This window comes from Mchenga conophoros, linkage group LG13, assembly GCF_057382185.1.
Source record: "Mchenga conophoros isolate Kocher_MC1m ecotype Shallow Benthic linkage group LG13, M_conophoros_male_GT1.1, whole genome shotgun sequence".
Taxonomy (NCBI): domain Eukaryota; kingdom Metazoa; phylum Chordata; class Actinopteri; order Cichliformes; family Cichlidae; genus Mchenga; species Mchenga conophoros.
This window is the reverse complement of record NC_140538.1, coordinates 18,641,067-18,664,234: the sequence shown is the minus strand read 5'-3', so window position 1 is coordinate 18,664,234 and position 23,168 is coordinate 18,641,067. Positions and strand designations below refer to the sequence as shown.

The 23,168-nt window shown below is 41.5% G+C and overlaps 2 protein-coding genes across 7 annotated transcripts; one reads left to right on the top strand and one right to left on the bottom strand.

Moving 5' to 3' along the window:
* The first annotated feature begins 188 nt into the window (after positions 1–188).
* On the top strand, positions 189–13,450 carry arhgap22a (Rho GTPase activating protein 22a). 5 transcript variants are annotated; one of them, XM_085296959.1, is made up of 11 exons: positions 189–366; positions 610–711; positions 5,657–5,853; positions 6,526–6,613; positions 9,587–9,712; positions 9,852–10,062; positions 10,161–10,293; positions 10,373–10,446; positions 10,793–10,914; positions 11,046–12,033; positions 12,157–13,450. In XM_085296959.1, the coding sequence occupies exons 1-11, from the start codon at positions 198–200 to the stop codon at positions 12,374–12,376; spliced, it is 2,430 nt and encodes an 809-aa protein (XP_085153085.1). In that variant the 5' UTR covers positions 189–197; the 3' UTR covers positions 12,377–13,450. The 5 variants fall into 5 exon arrangements, with proteins under 5 accessions (XP_085153085.1, XP_085153084.1, XP_085153086.1 ...); XM_085296958.1 differs by having other exon boundaries at positions 9,584–9,712; XM_085296960.1 differs by lacking the exon at positions 189–366 and having other exon boundaries at positions 442–711; positions 9,584–9,712.
* Positions 13,451–14,107: 657 nt separating this feature from the next.
* Positions 14,108–23,071, bottom strand: mapk8a (mitogen-activated protein kinase 8a). 2 transcript variants are annotated; one of them, XM_085296964.1, is made up of 12 exons: positions 22,945–23,071; positions 19,166–19,332; positions 18,784–18,913; positions 18,584–18,642; positions 18,334–18,472; positions 17,506–17,671; positions 17,200–17,271; positions 16,256–16,438; positions 16,018–16,142; positions 15,837–15,900; positions 15,100–15,177; positions 14,108–14,647 (listed from the first exon to the last, which is right to left on the bottom strand). In XM_085296964.1, the coding sequence occupies exons 1-12, from the start codon at positions 22,978–22,980 to the stop codon at positions 14,469–14,471; spliced, it is 1,398 nt and encodes a 465-aa protein (XP_085153090.1). In that variant the 5' UTR covers positions 22,981–23,071; the 3' UTR covers positions 14,108–14,468. The 2 variants fall into 2 exon arrangements, with proteins under 2 accessions (XP_085153090.1, XP_085153089.1); XM_085296963.1 differs by lacking the exon at positions 17,200–17,271 and adding an exon at positions 16,818–16,889.
* Positions 23,072–23,168: the final 97 nt, after the last annotated feature.

Here is a 23,168-nt window from a genome sequence, read left to right as displayed (position 1 = left end):
TTTCTGACCTGACATCACCCCCTTGATTTACATATTGGAAAACCATTTACAGCGCTTTATTTTGCTGTCTTGTTAGTGATACGAGCAGTACAGTGATGCCATTTAAAGGAGAAACTAATATTATTTTTGTACACAAGTCAGCAGTTTTCACTTCTTCATCGGGCCAGCTCACTTCCTGAGTGAGAGACAGACTAAAAATGAGGACAAGGACAGTGGGAGAACCCCACAGCTGTGTGTTATTTCCCTATAAAGCAGTACCTATCACTGCAGATGCCTCAGACAGTGTGACTTTTTTTTTTTTCGCTGCACGGAGAGTCTGGCTCCAGAGAGAGAGAGTCGTCCGGTCTATCCATCCAAGACGACATGGCAAGTAATGCTCGCATGACAGTCTCTATTTCCTTCCCTCTATCACCGTCTGTTCACATCAGCATTCCTGAGAGACAAGTCAGAGGCGTTACTGATAGCAACTATAGTGGTCCCTTTTCTGTGAGCATGTGAATGTCATTTGATTTGTTTCTTGGAGATTGGCTATTAAGCAGAGGACTGAGACTTCAGTATTGTCATTGTTTAGAGCCTGAATGTGCTTGCTTGCTTGTGTTATGGCTCTAGAGATGGCCCCGGTGGAGAAGGATACCTACGGTGCACACAAGTTCAATGCCATGAATCCTAACAGGACTCCATATATCAGTGACAAAGCAAAGGAACTAGCAGGTAAAGCTCAGTTTTTAACTTGTTTTGTGTTGAATGTCACCATATAATACAAGCTTAACTTCATCTGAGCTCTCAAATGAAGTTAAGTAGTAATTTTGTTTTGTCTTTTTCATCAGTGTTTCTGTATCCATCTGTGTGATCCTTGTACTGCCTGTGAGAGTTTAAGCTGTTTCTATGGCCAAAGTTATGTTATTACAAATGCTTCTCCTTCATAAAGTCCTAACGTTTGGTGTCATTTGTAAATAACGGACTGTTACAGAAATCTCAGTCAGCTCTTTCTTCTTACAGTGTCTCTGTAATGTATATTGGTCTCATCCACCCTCTTGATTTCATGATTTGGAGGCTTTTAAACAGACTACAACCTTAGAACAAGCTGAACAGGAACAAGAACATCACACCCTCGAGACTTTTGGTTTTTACCACACAAATTACTGAGTGATTGAGGTAGTTTGGCATTTACTGTCCGACTGTAAATCTCACCCTGAGTGAAACAGGATACTTAATATGAGTGTTTACAATACAGTTTTGTTTGATTTGAACATATGTCCACCCAAAATCTGTTCTGCCAAATGTCTGCGATGGATTATATGGTCAAAGCTTATATACTTTAAAAAAACACACAAAAAACACAGAGATTTAAAAAGACATTCTTTTAAAATGTTAATGTTAGGGCGGTCCAGTGGATGGGGATGTTGCCTCCCAGCAAGATTGGCCTCAGTTTAATCTCCTGACAGGGGAAAAGCTTTCTAAGTGGATTTCAGTGTTTTCCACTTTATGTGGATCCACTGCTCTAATGCTTTAGAAAAGTCTAATGGACTTTTCTCCAAAGTCCGAGTGATTGTGACTTAATTTTACTTTATCTGATAATAGCTGTCAGATCAAGATGTTGCCTTACAAACTTCATACACTGACTTGTGGCTGTGGATGATGCACCATCTCTCCTCCCAAGCAGACAGTTTTTTCTAAAGGTTATTAATGGATTTCTAGTTCTTGTCTTGACTTCCTCTAAGTGACATTTTTAATGACATTTTCAGACAGAGGAAATTGAAACCTTTTTATAACTTGTCTCTGATTGTTGTGCATCAATAAGCTTCATTTTTAGATCCTCACCAGGTGCTCGGCTGACTCAGGACCTCAGGGGAGTCAGCGGTAGGTGCTTCTTCAGGTCTGAAGAAATAGAAAAATCGTGAAGTTCTGAAGATGTCCTTAGGAAAAAAAGTTGATGTTGATGAATTTAGAACTAGAAGGATATCCAGACATTTTCACATACATTGCAGTTTTTTTATATGTCTATTCTAAAGTCTTAAAACAGCTGAATAAATGTTACATTTCTAAATGCCTGCTTGTCACAGGGGTTGAATGTATTTAATTCCATTTAAAGATATCAGCAAAACTTCTGAGATTTACAGCTATACGTCGACATCGCGGTGTCACATCTACTTTCACTGCATCATAACACTTAGTGGTGAGACTGATGTCAGTGGAATCAAATATATTGATCTGAGGTTGTACATCAGGGTTCACATGAGCCCATAATCAAATCTCCACAACCAGCTGTGGGGATTGTGAAGACTGTGGAGCAATAGCGAAGCTAAAAACACAGAAAAGGATGACAAGACAGAGGACACCAAGCCAGACGTATGTATAGATGGTGAGAAATTGATACTGAGAGTGTGCAGCAGAAGGCAGAGTGACTGATAAAGAGACAGACCAAAGAGAAAGAGAGGGAGAGAGTAGGCAGGGCTCTAGGTATGTAAGGAACAACAGCGTACTGGGCCAGTGGGACAGAGAGGGGGAGTCAGACGTAAAGGAAAGAGGGGATCCAGAGGAGAGTGTGAGGTTAAGTGTGTGTGTGTGTATGTGTGTGTGAGTGTAAAATCAGACAGAGTGCAAGACTGTGAGCCAGGGAGAGAGATGCTCGAAGAGGATGAGGAGTAACAGGGCGAGGCAACAGCGAGAGGAGCCGGTAGAGCGTGTATGTGAGGAATAGTGTGTGAACAGAGGGATGCGGTCATGTCTCTGTGAGAAGAAGCAGTATAGCAACGGTAACCATGCTGAGCCCCAAGATAAAACAGGCACGCCGGGGTAAGCACAGTCCCTCCTCCCTTTCCTCTATCCTTCATCCTGGCTTCATTTTTCTGTCTTGCCTTCCTTTCTTGCTGCTTTCTGCTTCTTTTTTCTTTTCCTTTTTTATTTAACTTGCTGCTGCTGCAGAGCTTAGTCTGCTGTCTTTTTCATTGTCTATCATCAATATTGTCATTAGTGCTTTCACTGATAATGACATGCAGAGCAGTGTGTCCTTGCATCCTAGTGAGCATTTTACTAGCAATTTGATTCATTTTCTTGCATGATCCTGAGTGTAGTGGCTTCAGCTGTTCTGTGGAGAGCTCACTGAGTGTTAACAGGCTCTACTATAGGGTGATGTAATCCGACATGTCTTCCTCAGGTGATTACACTACCCTTATTCCTAGAAGATTTAATTCTGATGGAGATGAGGCACGTTGTAGTAAGCATCGGTGCTGGGAAGATAATTATCGGTCTCAAAATCACTTGTATTCTGACGTGTGCACCTGAACGCATGACTGTATCTCTGTTCAAGGTTTCCCCCAGCTATTCGGCTGTGGGTTTTTGGCAGGTGACAGAGATTCAATTGGGAGGAATGCGTGACTCTCTGCCCCTGTAAATCCCAACAGCTGACTCTCAAACATAGTTCCTCTAATGCTGGGTAAAATCCATTTGTGACCACAGAAGTTGGGACACCAAATATATGTTCCTCTCACATGATATTGTGAAGATTAATATGGAAGCTGTAAATCAGAGGAACAGCTCCTGCCACCGAAATCATCATGATGCAGTGTATAAATACTTCCTGTGCTCTTCATAGCAAGCGGTTGCTAGATAACACACAGTTTGGCACACTGTTGCAGGTGCCACGGGCAGTTGTGACAGCTGCCACCTTAATTTGAGGAAAAAATGATTATTATTGAAATTGCTGTTCCGATACATCTTCTTCGTGAAGCTTCATTTTTCTGTGTCTTTAGGCGAAGATGTTCCTTCGTTTCCCCCCTGGCAGCTGATCACTTGTTCTAGACCAGCCGTAAAAATCGGATCATAAAAGATGATGGGGTGGAGAAGTGCCTCCTCTTTCTCCTTCACGAATACAGTCAGAGAGTGCAGTAGTTGCTTGCCATGTCTTGTGCGCTTGCCATCTCTCATTTGCTGTAATGGTATCCTCCTTTGATTAGATTCCCAGCTCTGCTCTCCACTGACCCTTTTATGCAGCATCTTTTAGGGCAAATTCAAACAGCATCTCAGAGCTGGGTCTGGATCCTACTCTGTTATGCTGGAAGACATTTACAAAACTGTGAATGATGTAGATGAAGCTTCTCTATTATCTGTATAGTTGGATGATTACTGAAACATTTGAGTGGATAACATAAGGGCTTTAGCAAATATTATGTGGTCCTTTTGAGATACCATAGATTCAAAATTGAGAGGAAAACCATTGTGAACTGAGCTGTGTTTATCATCATCACTAATAAATGTATTATTGCACCCTTATCTCATTCAAATGGTAATGACATATAATACATTTTATATTAATAACTGAATTATTTCAATAATACATAAATAATTTACATTTCAATCATTTAAAGGTTGGAGCAGCTATCCACAAGGTAAAACCTCATAGAATATATTCAAATACCACTACTGTTGCTACCACCACAGTGAGACCTTGTTACTTTAGATTAAACTGTTTATATATACCTTTACAACACTTACAATCGGCTTAAATTGCAAACTACTCAGTGGTGAATAAAATAGTTTCAGTCAGCTTCACTGCAACCAAACATGAAACCAAACAGCAAAACGCTACAGTAATGCACCATTAATAATCTTAACCAGCGTGAGCCCTTTTACTTTTGATACTACGGTGGGCGGATGTATAGCTGTCATGTTTGCACCAGAACGTATGACTATAGTTCTGTTCAAGGCTTACATTCACTCAAATACTGCTGAAGATGCTGTACTTTACTTCAGTAATACAATTTTTAAGCTTTACTTTCTATGTGTTTTGTTTTGTTTTGTTTTGTTTTTATATAGAAGTATGAGACACGGTTACATTATATCTGCTGTATTTATAAACCTTGATGAGCCTGCTTCAGCTGTCATTTTGGAAATGACTGCTTCACACAGTCATTCTTCTTCCTTCTCAGCAATCATGACTCTGCAAAGGAAGGATGTCCAGCAAGGGGAGAAATAGAAATGAGGAGTCCAGACAGAGAGCTGATAACAGAGCGAGAGAAAGAGAGAGGGAGGGAGAGGAAGAGAGAGATGAAGAGAAGAAACAGGAGAGGGAAAGGAAAGAGAGATCTCTGTCCAGGCCTTTAAAGATACCTTCCCTGCTGTCCTCAGCAGAAAGCAAAATGCAATTAACAAGGAAAAAAGATGCCATTGATTTCTCTCTTCTCCCCTCTGCCTGTGCCTTGTGTTTATCTCTCTCTTTTCTCTTGCTGGTTGACTCCCCAGGGATCGCTCTACTGTCACAGTTTTTGCTCCATTCCTTTGGCATACAGATGCTAATATATAATCCATATTTTAATTCCGGCTGTAGCAGTCAAAGCACAGTCTGATCCAAAGCAAAACCTGTCTATGTATAGCAATGAGACTGGAAATAATGGATGCCCTTGTTAATATCTGAAACAAATTAAAACATGTACAGAAATAGACGAGTTTCTTAAAACAAGATGGCTTTGCAGTGAAATGGAGGCATTCCCTTTGTAGGCTGAATTCAGATGAAATCTTGATGCATGGCCCATGCTGTGGGCTTAGCGGTACCCGAGGGAGACTACAAAGAAAGATTTAGAAAATTACTTATCCCGTGTCTTTGTGGAATACTGTCTCTGTCACTCTTTTTCTGATCTCAATGTGTGTACCCATGCAGCGCGGTCCAAAAGCATGGTTCTCGGAGAGTTGACAAGGGTTTCCAGGCCCTGTTCTCCTCTGGATCATGAGAAAGCGCTGAAGGCGGGCTGGCTCAAGAGACAGCGGAGTATCATGAAAAACTGGCAGCTGCGCTGGTTTGTCCTGAGGACCGAAGCTCTGTATTTCTACAAGGATCAGGATGAAAACAAAGCACAGGTATTGCAAAATAGCACATATGAGATATTGACACCTGTTGCAAGGCTGCTCTGTTATATTCCATCGTATTCCCCCTGAAACATCTGAGCCAACTTCTTGAACTGATCCGATTAGTATTTAGAACCCAAAACTGATCACTCGACTGTGTTTTTCAACTAAAATAAAACCAAATGTGTTTTCCATTCTCTTAAATAGCCAAGTGAAATAAAAGTGACCGTGTGTTTTTTTTTAAAAAACTGTTTGCTAAATGAAATACTTGGTGTCGAGCTATGGCTGGGTAAATATCATTATCTTTAACACAGAAAATCAGCTCCATTAAGACCTCCCCACAGTCTCCATTAAAGCCATAGCGTGTTGTTACTGCCCTGACACATACACTGATTATGTGGTAACTACCTACCCTGTGGTTGTGTCTGAAGCACTTAGTTTTTGACCTTTGACCCTATCTGTGCTGAAAGGATCAAAAATGCTAGTACATCAGGAAGCACCAGTAGGATAAGTAGATGAAGAGATGTTTCCCTGAGTCATTCCTCCCTCCATCATCATTGCCTCCCTCTGTTGGACAATTGCCCAGAGTCCCGTGTACTCAGCGCTCCATAATATTTAACATTCACTACACGCCCTTGTCCAGAACCTCTGATATCTCACACCTTCCTCGCCTTTCTCCGGCAGGGTTGTATTCCTCTACAGGGTAGTCAGGTCAATGAGGTGCCTGCCAATCAGGACGAGCCTGGCCGCCACCTTTTTGAAATAGTTCCAGGTGAGTTGGCATAGTGACAGTTCTGTTATATAAGGAAACAAGTAAGTAAATAAGCCTTGTTCAAGAGATGCTGAACAATCTGTTTAGCACCGAGTGCCAAATAGAAAACTTCGCACTTGGCTCCCTTTAGATTTTTAAGTCAAACTTTATGTTTTACCTAGCGGTACCTTTCTCTGTGTTGCTTAAAATTGTGATCAGACTATACATGCAGCAAACCTCTGTTTAACCTGTGCTGATCCAAGTATCTCTTGTACCATCTGGTAGTTTTAGATGGTCACAGTGAAGAATGATTTTAGGATATTAAGATGCCTCCCTGATGTCATTGTTCAAAATGTCACTATATATAGATATACATAAATCATGCTTACAATGAGCTTAAAGTGCAATGAATTCTAACAGATAAAAGTACCCAGCTGTAAATAAATGTGCCCCACTGCAACTAAACGTAAAAGCAAGATCCTCCAGTAATGCATGCATTAATAATTAATGTAATTAGAATATAATGTATCCCGGACTGGGGCCATTTTCGTACACAGTGAGCACTTTTACTTTTGATACTGATAATGCTAAATGCATTCACTAGGTGTATGTTTGAGCCACTGTACTCTATGTAGATATTACAGTTTTTACTTTGCTAATTCTAAGGCTTCATATATCACGATGTGATAAAAATAATAATAATCTGATCCTTAACGAGGTCTAAAACCATTTCAATACAACCTGAAGTGAACAACAACAACACATACATATTACATGATTATTTCTTTAACCAAAATGAATCCAAAATGCCAAAGCAGTGTATAAAAACTATGTGATTCACATTGACATGATCTTGTAAAACCACTTTTAGCAATAATAACTTCACGTTATTATTTCTTGTATGATTTTATCAGTGTCCTAAATTATTGTCAAAGAATTGTGTCCCACTCTTCTTTACAACATTGCTTCAGCTCATCGAGGTTTGTGGGCATTCATTTGTCCACAGCATGCTTGAGATCCCTCCACAGTATTTCATGGTTGAGGTCTCGACCTTGACTGGGACATTTCACACTTTGATTCTTTTTATTTTCAACCATTTTCTTGTAGATTTGCTGCTTCATCTAAGCTTTATCTTTCAGATTGATGACCTCACATTTGACCTCAGGTCCTCTGGCTGCAAAATAAGCCCAAATCACAATCCACCACTGGGCTTGACAGTTTGTGCTAAAATGCTGTGTTTGATTTTGTCTGTCCAAAGAAGGTTTTTAACCCTCCTAAGCCAAGCTGCAATGCTCTTTTTGGAAATAAGATGCTTTTTATTGGCAACTGTTCGGACAGGTCATTCTACTGTCATGAACTTTAACTGTTAACATGCTAACTGAGGCCTGTAGAGTCTTATCTCTTAAGGTTTTTGTTTGTTTGTTTTCAGTTTCTCTGAGTATTTCATGGTCCGACCATTGGGTGAATTTACTGGGACTTCGACTTCTGGGGAAGGCTGGCAAAGGTCTTAAACGTTTTCCCCTTCGGAATAATCTTTCTAACTGTAAAATAATAGACTTCAAATTGTTTGGAAATCAACAATTGCATCTCTAAGATCATTAGTGACATATTTCCTCCTAGGCATTGTGTTGGTTAATATCTGAATCCTCCACAGAAGCAAACTGCCAAACATCTACTTTCTAGATGATCACTGTCTGATGATCAGGAAATTAAATACATTTGATCAGCAGTACCTGGCTCTTACTTACCTCCTTAATTCCTATCAAAGTAGTAAGGGTGCACTTAATTTTTGACACACTGCCTCTGCATTATGGCTTAGCACGTGTTAAATAAATAACAACACAGTTTTGTAGTTCATCTGAGGTTGTATTTACATAATTTTAAGACATGCAGATTCTTTTTTATCATATCTAGATGCATAAAATCCCAATTTAAAAGGGGGTGTACTTTCTTTTTACCATGAACACCTTCCTGCTGCTCAATGGATTTGAATATTAATATCCAAATGTACTTTAATTTTTTTATGGAGTACTTTACTTTTGTTTATTTACCACCTTACATAAAATCAGCTGTTTCATTTCTTTTTACAGAAGCATGAATATCAAATTTCCATTGGAATATAAGTGGATTTTTTTTCCCTCATACATTCAATTTAGCTGTTCCAGAAATATATAAAACACATTTATTTTAGGAAAATGGCTGGCAATAAAAATGTAGAGTTTGTAATAAATGGTTTATTATGTGCAAATACACTGCCCTCAGTCTCATGTGACCTTGTAGGAAAAGACTGTCTAGTTGAAAAAAACAGTGTGAAAACACATGTGAGGAAAGGTCCAGGACAGAGAGAGAAAAGAGTGAAAAGCATGCTGCAGTTGCTGGTGTCCCATGGGAAGCCTTCTCTTTCTGGGTTGTTTGTCTCTCACACACAACACACTATGCACCACAGTGCAGGACTTAGCAATGAATGCGGGTACTAATATGTATTCTCCACAATGAGCCGTGTGCAATCCGTGCTAAACCCCCTTTTCAAATCCTGTGTTTTGTATTGCTTTTTCCAAAATATGTGAGTTAAGTTTTATGCTTTTATCTCTGCTGAGTATTTCCACCTCTTCAAAGGCAAAGGGGTACAACGGGAGAGAATTCCACATAGGGTAATCAAAGCTGTGCTGAAATGAACTAAATGTCAAACTGAAATGTCATCCGGGGTGGCATCAAGCTGTGTTCACCCAGAGGAAGAAAAGGCAGAGCTGCATGATTGTGTCTTTGTACTTTACAGGGGCGCTTGAGCTAATGAGGTTATTGAGAATACTGATATTGATGTTAGCAGCTGGATCTGTAAACAAAGTAATTCTGCAAAGTCACTTGCAATCTAATTTGCAGAGGTGCTATCTGTTTTGTGTTTGATTCCATATGATTAATAGTGAATTTGAAATGTTCTAGTCATTATTCTATAGGGACCAAGACAAAATTGAAGCATGGCTTTCTTTTCAGCAGGGGCTGGAGAAAAGGATCGAACTGGTATAAGCCATGAATCATTCCTGCTGATGGCCAGCTCCCAGAGCGACATGGAAGAATGGGTCAGAGCCATACGTAGAGCTATATGGGCTCCACTTGGTGGAGGTTTGAGTCTTTAAAATGTCCTAATATAGACACACATGAACACAGAAGGGTCTGCATGCCTTAAAAAAGGGATACGGGGTTTGCATAAGAAAATTTTTGAGCTATTAGTCACATGAATTTCTTGGTTTTGTGACTGAAGGTGTCTTTGGGCAGCACCTAGAGGAGACAATGTTGTATGAATCCCAATGTGGCCCTCAGAGACTAGTCCCTGTGCTGGTTGAGCAGTGTGTATGCTTCATCCGTGAAAATGGACTCAAGGAGGAAGGCCTTTTCAGGGCCCCCGGACAGACCAATCATGTTAGAGAACTGCAGGATGCCTTTGACCGCGGTGAGAAGCCAGTGTTTGACAGGTGAGGCAGTGGGAGGGGGAATTTTATCCACAACAGTATGCTAAGCCATTATCTGTATGGAATAGTACTCTATATTGTGCAGTCCTTTTCTCTTTCAGTTCCACAGACGTCCACACAGTGGCATCACTGTTAAAGCTGTACATACGAGAGCTGCCAGAGCCTATAATCCCATTCTCCAAATACACACAGTTTCTCTCTTGCGCTCAGCTTCTTACCAAGGATAAAGAAATGGTATTGAATTGTCTACTTAAGACTTTACTGGTACATTTCAAAATCTGTTCTTAGCAATAAACATCTACTTTTTTCCAAGGGTATTACAGAGCTCGGCAAACAGGTGAAATCACTTCCTCAGGTCAACTACAACCTCCTTGAGTACATCTGCAAGTACGTAAAGTGTATCTTGTCACCTATATATATATATATCAGTGCTGATGTCATTGTGATGGGACTCATTATTCTGCCTTCACGGCTTCACAACTGATGATTTGTCAGCTTATCAAACCAGAGACATTCATTACACCCACATTGTCTTCATCAGGGGAAGTGACATCACTGTGCATAATTGCATATCTTCTCTAACTCCTTACATTATGGAAAAAAAATCCCACGCACCAGTCACAATGAGACCTCTCAATCATCCGACCTGATTATTTTTTAAAGCCAGCTTTAGCAAAGCTTAGCACTGATGATTATATGAAAATAAGTTTTGCTTTTGGTTGTGTCTGTTCAGGTTTCTGGATGAGGTGCAGTCTCACTCCAATGAGAATAAGATGAGTGTTCAGAACCTGGCCACTGTGTTTGGACCTAATATCCTTCGGCCCAGAGTGGAGGATCCAGTCACCATGATGGAGGGTTAGAGAGCACATCGATCTTTGCTAATTTAATGCAAATTTGTGAATAAAAGCATGAATTTCAATCAGTGTGTACAAAGTTTCAAGATAACTTGAGAAATTTGTTGTATTTTTGTTTGCCATTCTAAACAGGAAGTACGCAGGTGCAGCACCTAATGACTGTGCTGATTAGTGAACACTCACGACTTTACCAACGTGAGGAGCCAGAAACAGAGATTAAAGTTCCCATACAGCGCCAGGAGAGCCAAAGGTGCAAGGTGGAATGGCTTTCACAAGAAGACCCTGACCACCCACATCCCTCAGGGACAAGCTCCAAAATGCCTAATGAAAAAGCCCAACCTTCCACTTCTTCTACAGACATTAAAGTAACAGCAGTGAGCCCTGTTACACTGGACAAGGGTGAGGAAAGTCAGACTGAAGGGAAGAGCAAAAGCAAGACAGAGGAAGACATCAAGACTGAAGGAAAAGTTGGAAGCGATGCAGCTGTTAGCCCTAGCAAACAGGCTAAAGCATTGCCTTCCTGGAGATCCACCTTCAAGGGCAGTGCAACCTCAGGTGGGCCAAGAGGGAAAATAGGGGGATCTGCAGGGGACGTGTCGGCTGCCGGGGGGAGCAACTGGTTAATGAATGGTCTGTCATCCCTCCGAGCACACAGACGTACCACCTCATCTGGGGAGAGACTAAAAGACTCAACTGTATCGCTAAAGGATTCAACCCTCTCCCTTAAAGAAACTACTCTTAAAGACTCTCACAGAGACTCTGATGAAGATTCTTCTCGAACATCCTTGTCTCACAGAGCTCTCCACCAATCCCACAGACTGTCTGCTTATGACAACGTGGCCCCCTCCAGTCTAAGTCTACCTGCTGACACTTCGTCCATCTGGACGTCTTACGAAATTTCATTGTCTGAGCCAGAAGGGAGTGATAAAGCAACAAAATTAGAACCGAGTCAAGAGAGGCCCACACAGTTGAAGGACTGTGCAAATACTTTGGATCACAGTCCAAGCTGCAATGAAGATGATGATCTTGCAGAAACAAATGAAGATGCCACAAGCAAGGTGGCCCAGCTCAAGCAGGAACTGAAGAAACAGAGGGCGAGCTATGAAGTCCGTATCCGCAAGTACGAATGAGTCATTTGTCATTCTGTTTAGAATAGCCATTCAAAATCAAAATGTATTATTTATTTATTCATTATTATTCATACATGTAATACTTATTATTAATTATATTTATTTCATTTGAGGTTGGAAGAGTCCTGTTCCAACTACCAGTCCCAGATAAACCGCCTCGAGGAGGAGCTAGACCAGGAGAAGAAGAAGTTTCACATGCTGGAGATCCGACTCAGGAACTCAGAGCGGGCTCATCAAGATGCAGAAAATCGCAACATTCTCCTTCAGCAAGAGATGGAGGAATTCTTCAAAACCCTCGGAGATCTAACTACAGGAGCAACACGGACCAAATAGACCAGACCAGCCTGCCTTCATCTGGTCCATCAGTGGAGGAGGAGCTCAGTTACTGGGACGCCCAACCAGCCCCAAAGCTTTGAAGACCAAATACCTCTAGCGCAGTACTAATTGCCATCTTTTAGTACAGCTCTCTTGTGCCTACACTGACCAGTGCCGGTGCCAAACAAGAACTCCTCTGGACCAAGCACCTCTTATTTGTCATTCCTTGCTGTTATACACCATAGGTCATTTAATTAGCAATTGAAATTTCCTTGTAAGAAACCAGAAAAGGCCTTACTAAAAATTATGAGGTACATAATACATAGATACGTTATTGTTGATGCTGATATTCTAGAAAGAAAGGTAAGCTTTTAGTAAAAGAAAGAATAATGTGAGACGTTAAAATTCAACTCTTTTATTTGCAGGAGTTGAAGGTTGACAGTTTCCATTTTCTGATGTATATATTTGGTCTGTTAGTGAGGCAAGTGACCTTCCCAAAAGACACCATAAAAGGTTAACTCGTTGCTGACAGTGTTTGGCCAATCAGAAGAATGCATTGTACCAGTAGTGCTGAATGGCTCTTTTTTCCCCACGTGTACCTGCACTAATATCAGATTTACTCAGAGGCAAAATCCTGCTTAGTCTCTTCTATTGGTTTTATTTCTAAGGACAATGAAGGAGGAGCAAAAAAATAAAAAAGAATAAAAAGTTGAATTGTGGCCAAGAGTCAGGACAGCGTCACATTCCCCAAAGTGCATTTTGGGAGCTGATGCTAGGGGTTACTGCCTGGAGTGCCCTACCATGAAAAAAAAAATCAGGCAAAAAGGACATTTTGGGAATTTGAGCCTTACAAAAAGTTATCCTGGCAAAAGCAAATGTCTGTTTCCCAACTCTCTGAAAGCATAAGTACAGTGCAATCTACAGTAAAATGTACAGATCTGTCACTAACTTTACTAATCCATGAACTATACTGCACAGAAAACAAAATGCATATAAATAGTGCTTCTGGATTAAATGTACATTACATACAATGCATCCTAGCTTGAAATAAACAAATAAATAAATAAATACAGAAAACAATACAGAAAAAAATATATACTTTTTTGCATTTCTTTCAAAATGATGTGTGCCAAGATACTGTTTCTTCACAAACATGTTTGAATGAGTGCATGTGTGAGGTAGAACTCAGAAAGATGCACCACAGAAGAGAGGAGCATCGGCAATGGAAGAGAACTAAAAATCATGGAATTGAGTAAGGGCACTTAAATTAAATATCTTAAATATCAGACAGCTGTAGATAATATCAGACAGTAGGATAAAGTGACTAATTTAGACTTGGTGTCTGGTGATGTCCCCAAAACAGCACTCAATCTAGCCAGTAGGGTTGTTACAGCGCTCACAGTAATCATCGACTCATTCTACATTTCTACTCGCTCTCTTTTCATCCAGCTCTTGCTCATCCAACAGACCGTCAACTACAAATTACATCTAAGTAAAAGAACTAGTCAGAATACAATCAGTTTACAGTACGCTATAGTAACAAAAAAAAGGTCAGTGTCAGGGCATTGACCGTTAGACTGTTTGCTATAAATATGCTAACTTGGATGCAGCAAGGGGCACTTTCTACAAGATGAGGAACAATATCAAAATAAAATCATCGGTTTGCATCAAGATCCAAGATCAAGTGTGCTATAGTTTACTGTTAGACAGAATTAGTGTTCATTCAAATGCCCCACCCAACCCACCCCCCACCCAAAAAGAAAAAACTATACAAAAATATACTCAACATAATGGTAGTGCTAACGGTATGGCATCTGAATTTGTAGTACTAGCTAAAAAAAGAAGAAAAAAAAATCAGATCCATCTCTTTCATAACATACATCACAGTTTCACATCAAAACTCTCTGCAGCAAAAATACAGTAATAATGATACAATTGCAAACCACAGTCATTTACAGCTTTATATGGGGGGACAATCTGTACATTAAAAAGCACGGCTCTACAAACTAACATGACAAGTTTCATTGGCCTAAACCCTCTCCCATCACACACGCTGATGAGAAAGGACATTTCCGCGTTGTTCGCGTGTATGTGCACCGCGTGTCTAACGTTATCTGCAGCAGGCCAGCGCGCCCAAAGAGGTGTGACCGTCTAAGCTGCTGTCTGTTTCCGAGGTCATGGTGGGGTCACTGCTTGGGTCAGTGGGCTCTGTGGACATGGACGAGATGTCGTTGGCCGAAGAGGAAGAGGAAGATGTGGGCTGAGGAGGGCTGTCAATCACTGCTGCACCTGTGCTGCGAAAAACACACATCAACGCCTACGTTTCGTCAAAAATACACAGGTTAGTGATATTTTCTGGTCTTTTACAAGAAAATAAGCTACTTTCTGCTACAAATGATTTATATTAGGATGGGACTGGGCAAGCAGGATGTGCATCATTTACTTTGGCTCGGGAGGTTAAGTGGGTCATCCCACTCTCTTCAGCTCGTACTGTATAGCCCTCTAAGAGGTCAGTAAGACTAGAAAGCCAAGATATATCAGTGCAGTCCATCCTGATGTCTCACTGGCTTTACTAATAAACCATTTGTGCATTACTCAGTCATGCACAGAGAGTGGGTGTCTGAATCTTATGAAACTACAACTTGTCTTGTTATCTGATAAACAAACATTATGTGAAAAAAAAATATTGCAGATGAATCCTTTCCACCTTCTTATCTCCCTAAGTTCTCAAGATCACTCACCTAAAGGAGACGGCTGGCCTCTTATAACTCCGTTCCTTTTCCATTCCTCCCATTCACTCACTTCCTTATAAATCAGCTCTGCAAAAAAAAGGAAATTTGTTTTCATTCAATCTGGTGGGAGGGAAAGAGGAATCATCATATGCTTTCCCGTATAGCTGGAGTGTACTGCATACTGTACGGTCCAAATAGCAACATGTTACTAATTTGGACTGGCTGTGCTGGTGTGACCCTTCTAAAAATGATTGAGGGGTCATTATCACCTGGCAGGGATAAGGATGAGCTCATCCTGCTGCATAACTGAAAGTGATATTTACTCACAATCTTAAGTCCTCTCATGCCCAATAGAGTCAGGTTTCCCACAGTGGAAAACACTAACTGAGAGGCTTTAAAAAGGTGTCTAAAGTCACTAAATACACCATCTGGCAGCCATGGCAAAGATGCAGAGCTTCACCTGATGTTTCTTTGCATTTATACAGTCAATCCTGCTCTACTGGATCTCTTTGGATATGTTTTTTTTGTGCTTTATTTTAATAGAATTTGATTAGGTCGCTTCATCACCATTCATAACATCCTTATCACAAACTCTGACCACCTGGTAATTTGCCACAGCGTGCACATCATACTAAGTATCACTTTCAAACATCATAGCTTTCTGGTTCACTTCTGTGTGGCTTCTGTCTGGCAGGTAAATAATAAATTAAGAGTCAAACATTTACAGTCACAGGAAGCTGTCTAACCTTTCCACTCTTCCACGGTGTGCTCCCGTTCATCCAGTTGTTTGTCCGGGATCTTTGGTGGGGGCTGAGAACGAAAAAATGGTTTAAATGGCACATTGGTGGTACAAGAGTGATGCCAAGTTTCCACTTAAAATCTCATGTAACACATTCAAGAATCACGCAGTATCGGCGATCCACTTACCGCTTCCACTTCAGCTGGATCATACCAAACGTTAATATAGGGGTGCTGCAGGGCCTCGTCTACCGAAATACGCTTGGAGGCGTCAATTACTAACATCTTGGATAAGAGATCTCTAGCTTGGCTTGCTGTGGGGGTTAACAAAAAAAATGATGGCAATTAAGATCCCGTGCTATTGATCACAAGGATGTCATTTGATGAATCAGTTATTGGTTGTTTAAGTCATGACAAGAAACACCACCTTTCAGTTTGTTGTGATCAGAGTCGGCAGGGAAGAGAACATCTGGGAAGAGTTTCTCAAAGCTGTATCCAGCATAGCGGGGCCTGTTTTCTACGTACGTTCTTACTGAATGGTTCAGCTTCATTAGAAAGTCCTGAGATGGAGTGCCTAGCTGCTCAATTACCTTGTTCCACTGGTCGATGTCTGAAGCGTAAATGTTAAGGGAAAAGGCCACATACATACGCTCCAAAAGACCATAAGGGCAACATGACATTTAGCTTTCTTTGAGGTGCAAACACTAACAGCTCTACTCACATATCTGCACACAGGATCTATGGTGGCATGGCTATTCACTTCTTTTCTATTCAGCCAATAAATAACTATAGTGTGTACTCTCTCGCCGGCTACCACCATTTATTATCTAGATTTGCCTGCATTTTATCTCGATATGTGGAAGCAGCAAAGGAATGACAGAGGTAATGTTGGTGGAATGGCGGAGTGAAAAACTCTCGGGATGGTGGTGGATCTCTTCACACTAGATGAAGCGATGACACAGTGATAAATCAATGATGGGGAAGGATACGATCAGTGCCAGGGAACAACACACTTCCCCTGATCATCTCAGCCACAATGCATCCCACTGACCATACATCCACTGGAGGTGGACATTTAGATGGCAGGGAGGTGGACATGCAAACAAAAACGGTGAAGAGAAGGGAAAAAAAGGACACAAATGAACAAAAATAAAACAAAGTGAGAAGAATGTAAAACGGAACAGAAGAGGTGCGGCGATTAGAACAGAAGCGAAGCCGCGACAGCCGGATGTGGGTGAGCTCGAGTGGGAGAAAGCATTGTTGAACAGACAGTTAATGACGTGATGATGAAACAGAGAAAAATCTGACAGAAACTTTATAAAAGACTGTTAAAAAAAACGGCGAGGAAGAATTTAAAAGACACAAGGATACAGTCCCTTCCTGGGAAAAGGATTTTATGCCGAACCATTTCCGCTAGTATGCAGCCCACTGACCATATGTCCACTGAACAAAGCCAATAAGAGGTAAGGAGAATGCACAGCAACAGGTTAGTTATATATAAAAGGTGAGTTAGCAAGCAATTTCCCTTTGTGTAAAGAAGCATGCAGCTTAAAGCAAGCAAGATTTATCTCTAAAGCCTCATACTATGGTGCAATGGAAGTTCATTTTTTTACACTGAAAATCTAAAAAGGCAGACGGTGTAGACTAATAAGATACAGCACAAAGGAAATCACCCACCATTGGCTTGGTAGCCCATGCCCAGGATAACCTCAGGTGCTCTGTAGTACCGTGTAACTACATACGGTGTCATCAGGAGGCCCGTCGCAGCTGTCCGAGCCAAGCCGAAGTCTAAAATCTTTAGTGTGCAGTCTGACTTGACGACAATATTACTGGGCTTGAGGTCCTACAGAGGAGCAAACAAGCAAAAAGGCTTAGAACCTCCTTCTCCGTTTCAACAAAAGGCAGACGTGTTTACTGAGATGCTTTCCTCACTTTCACATAAATCTCATGGCAACAGGCTGATGTTTCATGCTAAGGAGAAAATAATGCTTCTTTCTTGAACAATGTTTGATCAATACTCGTGTCAGTAAGCAGCAATTGTCAGGTATGGGTGCCACAAGCACACTTGGCTGCATGTTTCTTGCAGCACTGATGCGTTGCTCTTGTAAATCACAGCGCACCCATTCATTTCACACCTGCTTCTCACTGATCCATATGAGAAAATGATTCAGCTTCCATCGTCAGAGGAGGTGAGAAGTCTGTATCAGCTTACAAGAACGGATAGAAAATCAGGATTTTGTTCAAAGATGTTTTATTAGGAATGTTTGCTCTGTCATTTAGTAGCTATAACAACATATGCTTTATAATAACAATATAATTATGAAGTAATCCGATTTCTGTTGGGGTTTAGTCATTAAAACTGTATTGAAAGACTGCATTCACCACTTAAAGGCGTGCCGGATGACCGTTTGCCCTAACACCTCAGCGTCAAGTATCACAGCAGGTTTAACAGGTCAGAACACTCCCTGGCATTAGTGTGTGTGTTCATGGCCAGCTGATGCTTACCCTGTGAATGATGCCGGCAGCATGGAGGTGTTTTATTCCGCACAACATCTGATAGAGCAGATAGGAGAGCCTCTCGTGGTCTAGCTCCATCTGTATGACCTGGCACAGGTTGGCATCCATCAGCTCCATCACCAAGTATCTGACGGAGCGGAAACCATTTACAGTTTAAGCTAAAGAGGCATTTCAAGAAAACACGTGACAGGATTTATTATATTTAGATTGTACACTGCCTGTGTAACTTGATACTTACACATCTTGGAATTCTTCGAATGATTTTTGTGGTGTAAATACATTTAACAGACCAATGATCTGCGGGTATAAAGTTGCATTAATCAAAATCGTGGCATTTCAAAATAAAATACAACTTGGGTCGCACGCACACTCAAACACACTGAAACCATTACAATGTCTCCTACTGGTGAAAAGTATCTGAGTACTTAGCCCACTTACATTTTTGTGATTGACACATTTCATTAGGACTAGCTCTCTGTACGCCCTCTTGGCGTGGGTCTGATTTTGAAACGGCCGGCTCAGCTTCTTGATGGCAACATTTCTTTCAAGGATTTGGTCGTAAGCAGAGCTGAAGAGCACATAAATCAGCATAAATGGGTGTAAGACATGATAAAAAAATAACGATACTCAAGTTCAACACCTTCGAGGTCTGAGCTTGTAACATAAAGTGGCACAATTTACAACTGATGTGGGCTTGAATTTTAGTTTTATCAGTAACAGAAGGTGTCATTAAATTAGATTGTCGTGGACTAATGGAAAGAGTGACCGCTATTTCTCCAAGCAGCTGTTGACTGAATAAGAATGAGGCTGAACCACTCACCAGACGATACCCTGTGCTCCTGATCCAATGGGTCTTAAATTCTGGTATCGCTTCAGCACGGTGAATGTTGAGTCCCCCACATCGACGCTGTAGAACTCCTTTTCTCTCTTGTTTTTATTCATGGTGAAATCTTTGATTACTGCCTTCTGTGCATCCAAAAATGTCCTCTGTGGAGACGGAGACGCGTTTAAATATTTTGCAGAGCCAGAACTACACAATAGATATCCCACTTGTCCTTCCCTGCTCCAGAGAAAGCAGATTAGGAGTAAAGGAGAAAAGAGAGTGCTGAATTTCACACTAAAAGCATTGCGGGCAATTCCTCATCTCAGCAAACTCTGAAACGCACCAAGACGGCAGATTTGATATCGTCAGCCGTGGTGGCAGAACAGCAGGCCGCGGGGAGGTCTACTTCATCATATGAAGCAACTCAGAGAGTGACTCTATCACATGGAAAATCAAGCCCGGTGATAATTCCGCTGAGTTTGGACCCCAGCCCAGGAATCCAGCTCAGTTCTACAAGCAGGTCCTCCACGGGCACATGTTAACTGGGTCAGTTTCCACCATGAGACTGCGAGCCCAGATAATACACAACACATGGATGCCGACTGGTGCGCACGATGTTCATCAAACTGAAATGCCTAAAACCTAAAAAAGGAGAAAAACTAAGCAGCTTCCTTTCACTTTCTTCAGTTCTTACATAAGTGACATAATCACCCTCCCCATTCTCATTCTTCCACTCTTCCGACAGACAGTCCATATGAGGGATATAATTGCCAGAATGAAGTGAGTCAGCTCTCCTTCTGTTCCTCCAACGTCACAAAGACGTCCATAACATCCACCTCCCTCACAATATGAAAATAGACATGCTGCTTCTTTTTATATTCCAGACCGGAAGACAATTGTGCTCATCCAAGTTATGACGGCTTAAACGGCACCGCTGTTGGTATGTAGCGATGGCCGTGATATGAATAGTTATTAGCTGCACATATGACGGATGATCTAAGCCATTATTTTTTGCAGTAATGGCTATCTGTGATGATAATTCGGGCCAGATTATTACAGTGAGGAAATTGCACTTGATATCTTCTTGTGCCCTATATTCATACTTGGTCACACACTGTGTTAATATCAATGTCCCTAATGTGAAATAACCGGTATTGATGCCTAGAACTGCACGTGGCAGCAGCAAATTCCCCTAAAATCAATTGCCTCACTGCTAGATTGCAGTTATGTGTCAGCTGCAGTATTTATAAGGGTTTCAGCAGCCACATTAGTAGTCTCATGCAGCACTCAAGAAGCTGGGAGTTTGGACGGATTTAAAGGCATGCAGAGTGCTGCGAATCATCGAGCAGCCCCAGGCTTTCTGCAAAAGCACAAATACAGCAGGTCATTCACAGAGTTCACTGCCTTCTAATGATTCACCATTTATTTTCTATAAAAAGAAAAAGTTGCTTCACTCTATCGATTTAACAAATAGCTTCCAAAGTCTATACTTCATTCAGTCAGCTCCTAGCGATACATATAAACATGAACACAAGAAAACCAGCATTTGCAATTTACCACAGCAGAATACAATCTCCCATTGTCCCAGCTTACATGCATCACTCATCAACAGACACAAGGGATATGTCAGCCATGTACATGTTTATTAGAGTTTGCCTCGTGGACACTTTTTGTCATATAGCAACCTTAAAATATGCTCAATCAAAAGTTTAGACAACCTGCTTTCCAGCGCATACGCGCAGAGAATGTACGGAAAAAGACTACAAGAAGAAAATGACCGCGCTGCGCCTCAGCGATACACATTAATAACAGAGACCGAGTGAAGGACCGCTATTATTCATCTTCAACCCATGTCAGAGTGTTAACCTTGGACACACGACCCCTCTGCCTTGTCCAGTCGATGGCAGAGATAGCTGACGGTGATAATAACGGCCACATCGCGATATGACAGCCAGGCCCTGATTTTGACACAGTCGGTGATGACACCGGTCGGCTTCTCCCTGAATCTGTGAGCGAACCGTACACGGACTATCAGACTTTGACGACATTTAAAACAAACAAGAGGGATTCTGTTAATCAGTGAGGCTACAATGTAACACAACAGCCGCTCGGTGAAGCGGCGTGAACGTAGCCACTTGTGACCCTCCCCCCACGACCAAACAATAAGCACGTCTGAGGAGCGGAGGTGCGAATCCTCCTCTTACCTCTGTCATCAAATCATCAAACTATCGATCCCCCGGCTGCTCGTTCAGCGGTGAAACGTTCCGGGGCTGCGGGCTATTTGTTTATGCCGCCGCTGAATGATCATTTATTCGGCTGCGCGGCTTAAAAATACATGACCTCACCAAATTTATTGCCTACGTTTCCATCTGACTGCCACTGACAGGCCGGGACGCGCAGTGCGCACGGGGCATGCGTCCCACCAACAAGACGTCACTCGTGCACAGAGACACACCCACCTCCTCCTCCTACATCCATCCTCGCTTCCGCTTATGTATCCAGCTATTTAAAAATAGTTTTGGCCAACTTCCGTTTGAAAAATATATTTATTCTGCATGCTTTATACTCGTTATGAACACAGTGGCAGTGCCGAAAATTAATAAATATTCTATTGTTAAGGGAAATTAATCAGAGCCCTAAAAATAATGATCATACTTCCAGTCAACAAAGCTCAGCAATGCAGAAATGTGATTTCCAGCTTTCAGTTTGTAATGAAAAGTGAATAATCAAAGTGAATGTCATACAATTTACCCACACAGCCATAAAGACAGTGGAAGTTCCAGGCTGTGTGGATCACTGAACACACAGGTCAGACAGAATAGTGTCCAAAACAAAACACCTTGGAAACAGATCCCAACCTCTTCCTAAAACTGACCTTGTTGCAAATCCTTCACAGGGGTATGACGTGAAGGTATGAAGTGAAGCTCTGGAACAGCTTCAAGCAAAGGGAATTCATAGTTTTTTATACTGTTTTCCCTCCTTTGTCAAGTCTGTTAGGTTATTCGGATATTTTTAATAGTCTAGAACTGAAGATATTTCCTTTAATCTATCTATCTATCTATCTATCTATCTATCTATCTATCTATCTATCTATCTATCTATCTATCTATCTATCTATCTATCTATCTATCTATCTATCTATCTATCTATCTATCTATCTATCCATTTTTCAACGTAGTAAATGATGGGTTTCTTACATCAATGATGCTAGTTTAAATTTCTATTTTACCTTAGTTAAACTGTCAGTATTTATCATATATATGCTATATTACAGTGGTTTCAATAAAATTATTTCAAAGTTGGACTCGTATTTTCCCGGAATAGTCACTGATGTAGCGGAACAGAAGATATAATATTGAATCGAAGTCAATATTTATTATCCCCTGTAAGCTGTTGGGTAATTTGTAAAGGATGAATGCTCTGCAGAAATCCACAGCATATTATGAAAAAGGGTACCATCTACAGTCCATCCATCAGTTCCTTCCTTCACCCACACCGGCGTACACTACACCAGCGTACGCTGCACGGAGCCTGCGAAGGCATGTGACTGAGTAAGGACATGAGATAAAATTATGTTAACTTAGCGCTGAGTAGTTTAAATTCTCCCAGCGCCCACCTCACAACCCTGGACGGTCGTTATTCATCTTTGTCCCTGCGTAGGTACAGACCCTGCAGAGACAAGCTGCGCGCAAAAAAAAAAACCCGACCTGGACAGCGATGGATAAACGTCCCAGTACAGACTCCCGCAGCAAGACGAGGCTACTACGGTTTCTTACCCCCTGTTCGAAGAGAGCCCGCAGTGTTATGATCATTGTTCTGGAGCAGCCCCACAGCAGCGAGCTCCTGCCCACTGGCGTGGCCGAGATCGTCCGTTCTACCCGGGCTTCTCTGTAGCGCACCAACACCGGGGATCCACCGCACCTTTGGGCGTCAGACGGATTAGTTAAATCGGTGTAGCTGATCTCACCCCACCGGCTATTGGTGGCTCTGACCCGTCGTT

Excerpts from the sequence above, each read along its gene's own strand:
- mapk8a (XM_085296964.1), bottom strand. The coding sequence starts at position 22,980 with ATGATCATAACACTGCGGGCTCTCTTCGAACAGGGG. Across the intron at positions 16,439-17,199 it reads CCTTTTCCCAGGAAGGGACT|ACATCGACCAGTGGAACAAG; the intron begins GTATCCTTGTGT and ends TTTACGCTTCAG. Across the intron at positions 15,178-15,836 it reads CACCGTGGAAGAGTGGAAAG|AGCTGATTTATAAGGAAGTG; the intron begins GTTAGACAGCTT and ends TTTTTTTTGCAG.
- arhgap22a (XM_085296958.1), top strand. The coding sequence starts at position 198 with ATGAGGACAAGGACAGTGGGAGAACCCCACAGCTGTGTGTTATTTCCC. Across the intron at positions 10,294-10,372 it reads TTACCAAGGATAAAGAAATG|GGTATTACAGAGCTCGGCAA; the intron begins GTATTGAATTGT and ends CTTTTTTCCAAG. Across the intron at positions 10,915-11,045 it reads TCCAGTCACCATGATGGAGG|GAAGTACGCAGGTGCAGCAC; the intron begins GTTAGAGAGCAC and ends CATTCTAAACAG.